Genomic DNA, 12058 nt, shown 5'->3' with positions numbered 1-12058 from the left:
GTAAGAATTCAGTGATTATATTGAATAGACATGGAGAGAGTAAACAGCCTAGTTTGTTTTTGATTTTAATGGAATTTCTTTGAGTTTCTCTCCATTTTCTTTGATATTGGCTTGCTGTAAATTGCCTTTATTATATTTAGGAATGTCCCTTTTACCTTTTACTTCTACAGGACGTTTATGGTCAAATGGTCTTAGATTTTGTAAAAGAACTTGGACATAATGGGATGATCATGTCTTTCTTTTCCAATTTGTTTTATATGGTATATTATGTTTATAGATTTTTGAACTATCCTTTTGTCTCCAATACAAAGACTGCTTGTTCATGGTTGGTGATCTTCCTGATGTGTTCTTGGATTCTCTTTGCAAGTATTTTATGAGTATTTTTGCGTGTATGTTGTACTGGCTGGTTTTGTGTGTCAACTTGACACAGGCTGGAGTTATCACAGAGAACGGAGCTTCAGTTGGGGAGATGCCTCCATGAGGTTCAGCTTGGGGGTGTTTTCTCAATTAGTGATCAAGGCGGTAGGGCCCCTTGTAGGTGGTGCCATCCCTGGGCTGGAAGTCTTGGGTTCTATAAGAGAGCAGGCTGAGCAAGTCAGGGGAGCAAGCCAGTAAGAAACATCCCTCCATGGCCTCTGTGTCAGTCCTGCTTCCTGACCGGCTTGAGTTCCAGTCCTGACTTCCTCTGGTGATCAACAGCATGTGGAAGTAAGCTAAATAAAAACCCTTTCCTCCCCAACTTGCTTCTTGGTCATGATGTTTATGCAGGAATAGAAACCCTGACTGAGACATGTTCATTGAGGAAACTGTTCTGTAGTTCTCCTTTTTAGTTGCATCTTTATGTGATTCCAATTAGGTAAACTGTGGCCTCATAAAATAAACCGGGCCATATTCCTTCTAGTTTCTTGTGAAATAATTTGAGGAATATTAACTTTAACTACTTTTTGAAAGTCTTAGAATTCTGGGTTCAAATCATCTCATTGTGAACTTTTTTTTGTTTTTGTTTTTGGCTGGTAGGCTTTTAATGACTGCTTCTATTTTTCACTAGGGATTAATAAGTCTGTTTGATTATCTGATGTTGATTTTACTTTGGTACTTGATACGTATTGAAAAAATTATCCACTTCTTTTAAATTTCTTTTTAGTTTGGTGTAGAGATTTTTAGTATGTTTTATTATTCTCTGTATTTCTTCTGTGTTTGTTGTTCCATCTCCATGTTTGTTTCTGATTTTGTTAAGTTCAGTGTTTTTCTTAGCCTTTTAGTTTGGATAAGGGTTTGTCTATCTTACTGATTTTTTGTCAAAGAACCAACTCTTTATTTCATTGATTCCTTGTATTGTTCTGTGTTTCTATTTTATTGATTTCAGCTCTGAGTTTGAATATTTCTTGCTGTCTATGCCTCTTGGGTATCACTACTATTTTGTGTATGAGAGTTTTCAGTTGTGGTGCTCAGTTGCTAGTATGACATCTCTGCAGGTTTAGTTTATTTCTTCTATCTTAACCCATTTTTAATGCAATAGTGTTGTCCACTTTCCATTTGTTTGTGTGCATGGTATAAGTGATTTCTTTAAGACTGCATCAAATACACTGCTTATTTCTCCCTCTTAGATAACCATAAGCTTCTCCATAAAACACTTAATTTTCAAAAGGGATTTCCTGCTCTGCATATTAGAACACCTTTCACATGCTTCCCAGAAGACAAAATTCTTCCTGGCTTAGCACTACCCCAGTATCAGCATCTAGTGAGGAAAGCTACTGGGATGAATTCAGCACTAGGATTGAATTGGCTGAGAGACTATTGATATCCTGCGAATTCACTATTAGGCTCAGCTATCAGGGTACAACTTCTTACTCGATCAAGTTCAGGTCTAGGCTGTCAAAGCATGTTGGGAGGTTGGGAAAAGCAGGTCCAAAGTGGCAGACTGCCTGAATCTGAGTGAGTAGGACCAGTCCTGTGGGGATAGCATCAGGGCCAGAAGTGTGAAGGGGAAAGGAAAGTAGGCGGGTGGACTCTGCTAAGGTAATTACGGAAGTGAAAGTTCCTGGCCTGAAAGAGTTTAGAGCTACCATGTTTCTGGAATCCAGCTGTGATGGGAAAGTCTAGAAACAATGCTCCAAAGATCCAGGCCAGAGTGACAGGAAAATCCACTATTTCCTTTTCTACCCAGGGGAGCCATGTGTCCCCTAAGCACAGGCATTTTGTCAGGGCCTGATTATGTCTGGAAACCTGTAAACTATTCTAAAGAACAGTTTCCTGGAGCTGCTGGCCTGGAAGAGTCAGCAGTCAGCAGTCTGCAATGCAGACCCCAGAATGACCCACATCAGAGGAGGTGAGGGTCTGGGAAATGGGTAGGAGAGGAGCAGGGATGTGTTTTCAGCAGCAGCTCATAAGGACGACCCTTTCCCTCAATTCTGTTGTGGATGTCTATCATTGTTGGGAAGTTTGAGATCCTATGAACTGGGGTTCATCGTGATTTGTTCCATTTGTCTTACTGTTTTCAACATTGTCTCATGGGTCATTTGCAGTATGTGTAGTTTGCACATGGGACTCTCTTGGCTACAGCAATTACAAAGCTCAAATTCAACTTCATCCATGCATTCTTACATCCCTGATCTACCACTTGACTATTCAAGAGAGTGGTCTTTCACCTGGGAAATAGGGATCCTCAGCTTTGTAGGAATTAGTAATCTAAGGAACCAATGTAGATAGATTTGATTGAATCAGAAAGGAAGGGTCAGGAGTGAAATCTGGATGAGGTGTGGCTTTGAAGAAAGGAAGATAAGGGAAGGGGTGAGGGTGAGGCTAGAGAGGAAACAAGAGCCAAGAAAGCATCTAGCCACAGATAACCCCTTTGGTATTGTTTGGTTTTGGACCCCAGGAAAATGGACTAAGGTGAATATTTTACATATGAAAGCAGACCTCCAGGTTCTTCCAGGATCCCCCAATCCATACTTGGCATACCCTGCCCCCAGCTCTGAATTTTCCAGCCCTGAAGCTGGGCTGCCCTTCTCCCAGAGATACTTCAGACATTTTGCGCTCTCCCTCCCCAATCCCTCCAGCCCCCATCTTCCTTCTCTCTTCTCTCTCTGTACCTGCCCTTACTCTCTTCCACCTCACAATGGGCACTATACTGGCCTCAATCCAGTGAACTTACCCAAGACCAGTTTCCCAATAAACCTGCTTTTAATACATTCTAATCTGGTTTAAGTTGGCTCATTTCACTGGAGGAAAAATAACCTATCAGATGTGAGAAAGGGCACCTGAGTTAGCCATTTATCCTGAGTTTCTCTGAGACCTAACAAGGTCTTGGCCCCATTGAGTCATCATGCCATGAGATGATGACATCAGGCTAAGGTATTTTTACAGGTAATATTTTTTAGCATAATTCCAACTGCTCTGGTAAATGATGCATGGATTTCCATAACTCACTTCCCTTCCTACAGCTTTTCCTTGACAGACAACACATAGCCTTGACAGACAACACAAAGACTGGACTGACAACACACAGACTGGACAGCAACACACAGAGAGACTACATAAAAAGAGACTGTGAAACAAATGTTACAGGTAGTTTTGTTTTGTATTGTCTTTTTTCAGACTACCAATATTTTTTCTATTGTCCCCAAATAGCAATTTTTTTGCCCAAAATCAGCATGAAGCAATTATAAGAAGACTAACATCCCTATCCCTTAAGTTGGGATGGATGGTTTTGGTTGTTTGATGTGTTGTGACTGGTATCATCTAGGGTGGTAGATTTAAATTATTGTATATTGATAGAGATTTAAGGTTGTGTTTTGTTTCAACGATATACCAATAAGAATATAAACTTATTTTGTTTTTCTTGTATGTTGATAGAAATTTTAGGTTGTTTCATTTTAAATAGCTATATACCAGTAAGAATTTAAGGTTGTTTTATTTGAATTACTGTATGCTAATAGAAATATAAAGTTGTTTTGTTAGACTACTTTGTATATAACCTGTTAAAATATGATGTAAAGTTCAAATTTCTCAGCTCTTATAATCATTTTTATTGCATATAAATTGTAAATATTAGAGGGTAAGACAATTTTTAAATAAAAAAGGGAGATACGAAGTGGAAATTTCTAAATATGTCAGGTGATACAGATTGACATGGTGTTTAGATGATACAAACTTACTTTGTGAAACCAACTTACATGTTTTTTTGCTGAGGCAAGACCTGTGGGAGGACACATGACATTTGTAGTTAGTATAAATGGGACACATCTGACAGTTATAGCATACTTACATAGCTAGCATTGCAACACTTCTTTGGTTTTGAGTCTTCATCACCATTAATCTTCACTTGGTTGAGAGAAGCACAGTATTGAACTCCTGGCATCTAGACTGAACCTAGTCACTGCTGCTAATTTGGAAGAGAGCTGGCAGTTTCTTCTAGATTATACCACTGCTGCTGATTTATGTTGGTATCCTGACACTATTGAACTAGACTGTTTAGCTATCGTGACAAATAGATATTGAAATTACCCATAAATAATTACTTCTAAACAAGTCTACATCCACTTATGCTATTACCATCTTTTCTCGCCTACTTTTGGATGCTGGGCTACAAAGTGGGTTGAAGCATTTGAGAACCCTTATTAAAAGTGGGTTTTACAAAAATCTAAGCCTACACGGGCCAGAGATGAGTAGATTTCAGGTGTCAACAAACCCACAAACACATGATAACTCCTGTGTTATCAAATGCCAAAAAGGGGGGAAAAAAAACTACAATCTGCATCTTTTCACTGAACCCTCAGTTTTATAATAAGAGCAAGCCATATTCCTTCAGGTGCCTATGCACTCTAAAAAGTTAAATGTTTAGTATTAGGATTCAAGACAGTCTTTAAATGTTCTTATTCTTAAATAGATAAGTGATGCCAGCAAAAAGTTCATGATTCCATGTCTGCTTACATGAACCTGGTTCTGGAAGATCATCCCTGAAATGCAGTCTGTGTTGTAAAGAAAAATTCATGCCTTAAGGACACAATCCCATCTTCTCTAGCAACTGGAAATCAATATATTTTTGTATTATCTCCTACAAAGAAACAAATTCAGAACTGCAGGTCTTAGGTTTATGAATAATATTTGCCTTCACAATTACAAATGAAGAATGCTACAATTGAGTGAAGGTTTTACTATATTGGAGATATGTTTTAAAGCCTTTTTCTTGATAACCACAATGAACATAGGAAGCAGTTTAGAGGATATCACCAGAAGCAGTTGCATTAAAGACTGAATGATTTTCAAATAAAACAATTTTCAAAGAAACTGTGGAGATGAAACTTGCCTGGGTTGCATTTATCAGAGAAATAGCTATCTTTTTCTGTTGTGCCTCTCTTACTTTAGGAACAATACCATAAGTCTACTTGATATTTCACACCAAGGTGTCAGAACTAAAACTGTATCATTTTCTTCTGATTGGAAGAAAAACAGTCCTCATATAAACATCCAAAACCCAAATAAGAGCATAATGAAGTGGATGATTTTTTAGACAGATACTACTTACCAGAGTTAAATCAAGATCATGTCAAGTATTAAAGAATCCCCATAACCCTTAAGAAATAGAAGCAATTACTAAGTCTCCCAACAACAACAGCCCAGGGCCAGATGGCTTTAGTGCAGAATTCTACATTAAAGGAAGAGCTAATACCAATACATCTCAAAGTAGTCCACAAAGTAGAAACAGACAGAAGACTGCCAAACTCATTGTATTATGGTATAATCACCTTGATATTTAATTCACACAATGACTCAAGAAAGGGAATTTCAGACCGATTTTTCTTATGAACATTAATGCAAAAATACTCAGTAAAATACTTACAAACCGAATCCAGGAACACATCAAACATATCATCCATAAGGAACAAGTAGGCTTCCCCCCAGGATGCAGGGATGGTTCAATATACAAAAACCCATTAAAGTAATCCACCATATAAATTGAAAGAAAACTCACATGATTATCTCATTAGATGCTGAAAAAAAAAACCTTTAATAAAATATAATACCCCTTCATGTTAAATTTATTAGAAAATTCAGGAATACAGGGCATATAACTAAACATAATCAAAGCAATGTATAGCAAGCCAATAGCCAACATACAATTAAATAAAGAGAAACTTAAAGCATTTCCAGTAAAATCAGAGATAGGAAAAATTTGCCCACCATCTCCCTATCTTTTCAATAGAGTACTTGATGTTCTAGCCTGAGCAATAAGACAACTAAAGGAGATCAAGGGGATAGATATTGGAAAGGAAGAAGTCAATGTAACACTATTTGGGGATGATATGATAATATACATAAGCAATCCCAAAAATTTTCTACCAGAAAACTACAGCTGATAAACACCTTCAACAAAGTGTCTGGTAACAAAATTAACTCGGAAATCAGTAGTACTGCTTTATACAAATGACAAACAAGCCAAGAAAGGAATTAGGGAAGCAAAACCCTTCACAACAGTCATGGATAATATAAAACATCTTGGTTAACTCTATCCAAGCAAGTGAAAGATCTGTAAGACAAGAATCTCAAGTCCCTAAAGAAAGCCACTGAAGAAGATACCAGAAGATTTAAAGGTCTTCCATGAACATGGATAGGTAGGATTAACATATTGAAAATGGCCATCTCATCAAAAGCAATTTACAACTTCAATGCAATTCCTATCAAAATTCCAACACAGTGTTTTATAGACATTGAAAGGGCAACTTCATATGGAAAAACAAAAAAACCAGGATACTCAAAACAATCCTGAACAATAAAAAACTCTTTGGAAGAAGTCATCATCCCTGACCTCGAAGGGTACTACAGAGTAGTAGTGATTAAAACTGTATGGTATTGATGCAGAAGCAGACACAATGATCAATGGAATTGAATTGAAGGCCTAGAAATAAACCCATACACCTATGGACACTTGATTTTTTATGAAGAAGCAAAAACCATACGATGGAAATATAAAAGCATCTTCAACAACTGGTGCTGGTCAAACTGGATGCGTTCATGTAGAAGAATGAAAATAGACCCATACTTTTCATCATGCATGAAACTCAAGTCTAAATGAATCAAAAACCTCAACATAAAACTGGATACATTAAATCTCATAAAAGAGAAAGTGTTAAGTACAATTGAAAGCATTGATACAGGGGATAAGTTTCTGAACAGAACAACAATGACTCAGGTTCTAAGACCAACAATTGATAGATGGAACCTTATGGAACTGCAGATCTTCTGTAATGCAAAGGACACTGACAGTAGGACAATTGGGCATCCTACAGGTTGTGGAAGGACCTTCACCATTCCTATATCTGATATAGTGCTAATATCCAAAATTTACAAAGAACTTAAGAAGTTAGACAGCAACAACTCAAGTAACCCAATTAAAAAATGGGGCACAGAGATAAACAGAATTCTTTACTGAGGAAACTTAAATGACTGAGAAACACTCAAATAAATGTTCAAAATCCTTATTCATCAGGGCAATGCAAATAAAACATCACTAAGTTTCCATCAAAACGACTATGATAGAAAACTCAAAGAGATAGCACATGCTGGGAGGATGGGGAGCAAGAGGAACATTTTCTTTGCTGGTGGGAGTGCACAGTTTACAACTACTTTGGACATCAATTTGGTGGTTTCTCAGAAAACTGGGACTAGTTCTACTTTAAGACCCAGCTTTACCACTCTTGGGCATTACCCAAAAGATGCTCCAACATCCCACAAAGACTATCTTCATAGCAGCTTTATTTGTAATAACCAGAAACTTTAAACAACTTAGTTGTCTTTCAAATGTGTGTCTTTTTTCTTCAAACAGACTTACTTCATGCATTTTTGTCATAAAAACCCTTATGTGGTAGCCACAGCTGGAGCCTGGGTCCTCTGAACAGAGACTCTGGTATGGGTTTTCACAAGATGATCAGTGAATTCTTGGTAAGGAGACTTGGTAAACACAGTCTCTTTCCAGAGGTCGGGGGTCAGGTAGCTGTAGGTCTTGGAGATGGCATCAAAGGTGGCCTTGGCAAAGTTGCCCAGGGTGGCAGTGCAGCCTCTAGCTGAAGTGTAGCAGTCATGTATACCGGCCATCATCAGGAGCTTCTTGGGCACAGGAGCAGAGACAATGCCAGTGCCTCCTGGGGCAGGGATGAGACCAGCACAGAGCCACAGCGGCCTGTCACCTTGCATGGAACAGTGTGGGGCTTGCCAATCTTGTTCCCCGAGTAGTCTCTCCACACAGGGAGATGGAAAGCTTGGCCAAGATGATTGGGATTTTGTTTTAAATAAAACAAACAAAACCAAAAAACCTCACATATTAGCAGATATGCGACTGTTTACATCATTTATCTCATCTTGATTTAACTTTGGTACCTGGCATCTGTCTAGAAAATTGTCTTTTTCATCCAGGTTTTCCAGTTTTGTTGAGTATAGGCTTTTGTAGTTGGATCTCATGCTTTTTTGGATTTCTTCTGTGTCTGTTGTTATATCTCCCTTTTCATTTCTGATTTTGTTAATTAGGATACTGTCTCTGTGCCCTCTAGTTACTCTGGCTAAGTGTTTATCTATTTTGTTGACTTTCTTAAAGAACCAGCTCCTGGTTTGGTTGATTCTTTGTATAGTTCTATTTGTTTCTATTTGGTTGATTTCAGACCTGAGTTTATTTCCTGCCTTTGAGCCCTCTTGGGTGAATTTGCTTCTTTTTGTTCTAGCGCTTTCAGGTGTGCTGTAAAATTGCTGATGTATGCACGCTCCTGTTTCTTTTTTGAGGCACCTAAAGCTATGAGTTTTCCTCTTAGGACTGCTTTCATTGTATCCCATAAGTTTGGGTATGTTATGGCTTCATTTTCATTAAACTCTAGAAGGTCTTTAATTTCTTTCTTTATTTCTTCCTTGACCAAGTTATCATCGAGTAGAGTGTTGTTAAGCTTCCACGCGTATGTGGGCATTCTGTTCTTTATGTTGTTATTGAGGAGCAGCCTTAGTCCATGGTGATCTGATAGGATGCAAGGAATTATTTCAATCTTCTTGTATTTGTTGAGGCCTGATTTGTGACCAATTTTATGGTCACTTTTGGAGAAGGTACCATGAGGTGCTGAGAAGATATATCCTTTTTTTTATTATAAAAAGTTCTATAGATGGCTGTTAAATCCATCTGTTTTATAACTTCTGTTAGTCACACTGTGTCCTTGTTTAGTTTCTGTTTTGATGATCTGTCTATTACAGAGAGTGGGGTATTGAAATCTCCCACTATTATTGTGTGTGGTGCTTTAGTAAAGTTTCTTTTATGAATGAAGGTGCCCTTTGATTTGGAGCATAGAGGTTCAGAATTGAGAATTAATCTTTGTAGGTCATACCTTTGATGATTATGAAGTATACCTCCTTATCTTTTTTCATCACATTACGGTGAAATTAGATTTTATTCGATATTAGAATGGCTACTCCACCTTTCTTCTTGGGACCATTGGCTTGGAGAACTGTTTTCCAGCCTTTTATTCTGAGGTAGTGTCTGTCTTTGTCACTCAGGTGCATCTCCTGTATGCAATAAAATGATGGGTCCTGTTTACGTACCCAATCTGATAGTCTATGTCTTTTTATTGGGGAATTGAGACCATTGATATTAATAGATATTAAGGAAAAGTAATTGTTGCTTCCTGTTGTTTTTTTAAAGCCGGAATTCCGTACATGTGGCTATCTTCTTTTAGTTTTGTTGGAAGATTACATTTTTTCTTTTTCGGAGATGTAGTTCCCCTCCTTGTGTTGGAGTTTTCAATTTATTACTCTTTGAAGGGCTGGATTTGTGGAGATATATTGTGTGAATTTGTTTTTTTCATGGAATACTTTGGTTTCTCCATCTATGGTGATTGAGAGTTTTGCTAGGTATAGTAGTCTGGGCTGACATTTGTGTTCTCTTTATCACATCCCAGAATAGCCTCTTGTTCAGTATCCATGAAATGGTAACTTTATCTTTCCAGTTAAAGACAGGGTCAGAATTAAGTCAGGGAACATATTTTGCTCAAATATTTAGTATTTCTGAAGTTAAAACACACCATCACAGGAGTAGGAAGTATTGATGTGTTTGTTGCTAAATTTGACATTACTTAGCTTGTATGTGGCTAATAAGGGTCATGAAGACGTATGCCCTGTAAAATGTCTTGATTATTTTCCCTTGAAAATTTATGTATTGCTACGCTTATTTTTCTTACCCCCTTGATACTTGCCACAAATCTCGTCTACATGAAATTTTATATACTGTAAATTCATGACAGCATTATATTTTTTCTTAGTTCTCAAAGTTCTTTTTTTGTATGTCTCACTGTTGTGAGTGAATTTTCTTTTTGGTTTTTTCAAGACATGGTTTCTCTGTATAGCCCTGGCTATCCTGGAACTCACTCTGTAGACTCAGAAATCCGCCTGCCTCTGCCTCCAAGTGCTGGGAGTAAAGGCATGCACCACCACCACCCAGCATGAGTGAATTTTCAACACATTAACTAGTAATTATCCTGATTACTTTCACTCATCATGGTTGTTAGAATATTTACAGTGGAATATTCCAATACAGTATTTGCTTTTTCTGCTTTCTTTGCTATTCTGGCTATTACAAAGTTTCTAGAGTTTACTTTCATCCATGCTTTGTACCTTCCTTGTTCTCCCACTTACAGTTAGAAGAGTGGATTTTCCACCTTGAACTCCCAAGAGAGCTTGCCTGGTTACCCTCGTTAATTTCTATCCTCTCCCTCCTTATGCAGAATTTTATCCCAATCATCCCTGTTGTATACCATGTATGTCCTGAGGCAGGTTTTTTGTGGGTAAACTAGGTGTCATGTATTCATAATTCAAACTGCCCTTATATATTCCACTCTAAATATTTCATTCCATGTTCTTCGATCTGTGAGAATATTGACACAATTCCTGATCATTTTACTTTGCAGGTCTTATATGTTTTGGCATTTGTCCATGGGGAGTTTTATTAATTTTGGCTCTGTTTTTTTGATACTTCTTTATGTTAAATTTTGTCAGGAATTCCAGTCTTTGTTCCTAAGGCAGAAAGTCAGAGCAGAGCAATAAGAAGAATGACTGCTTCTCTGGTAACTGTGCCCCAGGTTAGTCTCAGGTCTGCATTTGTTTGAAAATTGTATGTCTTATTGAACCCATTCAAAACTTTAATTATCTATATCTGCTAATGTTATCTAAAATATTTATTTTCTACTATTTGCTTCATTTTCATCTCTGATAATCAAAATTACCATAGCATAACCTTGCAGAGTATGAGGATATAAATTTCCTTAGACTTAAGGCATGCAGTTCTGGAAGGGAATCTATTGTATATGACACTCCATGAATATAATGTTTTCTAATATTGACATGAAACAGTCAAGTGTCCTTTTATATTAGTAAAGAAGAAAGGCATCACCTGCCATATAAATTACATTTCAGGAGTGATCAGGTGTTTAGAAACGTGCTTGTGAATCTGCATCTGCCTATACATGGATACTGGCATCTTGAGCTACATATGGAAGAATAGAATTTATGATAAGGAAGCGTTAGAATTTTGCATTCCTTGTTTTACTTATTTTTTTCTTTTTTTTTATTAGATATTTTCTTTATTTGCATGTAAATTTCTCCTTTCCCAGTTTCCCCTCCAAAAAACAAACAAACCAAAACAACAAAAACAAGCCCCTGTTGCTTCCCCCCTCCCCATACCTGCCACCCCACCCTCTCCCACTTACTGGCCCTGGCATTCCCCTACACTGGGGCACAGAACCTTCACAGGGACGAGGTCCTCTCCTCCTATTGATGATCAAACTTGCAATCCTCTACAATACACATGCTGCCAGAACAATCAGACCCCTCCATATGCAGTCCTTGGTTGGTGGATGAGACCCTGGGAGCTCTGAGGGTACTAGTTAGTTCATATTGTTGTTCGTCCTAAGGGGCTGCAAACCCCTCAGCTCCATTGGTCCTTTCTCTAACTCCTTCACTTCAAATTAATGAAAATGAAGCCACAACATACCCAAACTTATGGGACAAAATGAAAGCAGTCCTAAGAGGAAAA

The 12058-nt window shown here is 37.8% G+C and overlaps 1 protein-coding gene across 1 annotated transcript in view; it reads left to right on the top strand.

Moving 5' to 3' along the window:
- Positions 1-12058, top strand: part of LOC116077655 (zinc finger protein 883-like) — an 89323-nt gene that overhangs the window by 71595 nt on the left and 5670 nt on the right. The window contains exon 5 of the mRNA XM_031352353.1: positions 11023-11105. Coding sequence (XP_031208213.1) covers positions 11023-11105 — 83 coding nt within the window. The remainder of the gene's footprint in view (positions 1-11022; positions 11106-12058) is intronic.

This window comes from Mastomys coucha, unplaced genomic scaffold, assembly GCF_008632895.1.
Source record: "Mastomys coucha isolate ucsf_1 unplaced genomic scaffold, UCSF_Mcou_1 pScaffold5, whole genome shotgun sequence".
NCBI classification, from domain to species: domain Eukaryota; kingdom Metazoa; phylum Chordata; class Mammalia; order Rodentia; family Muridae; genus Mastomys; species Mastomys coucha.
Note: the sequence above shows the minus strand (reverse complement) of the source record. Positions and strands in the feature narration are given on the sequence as shown.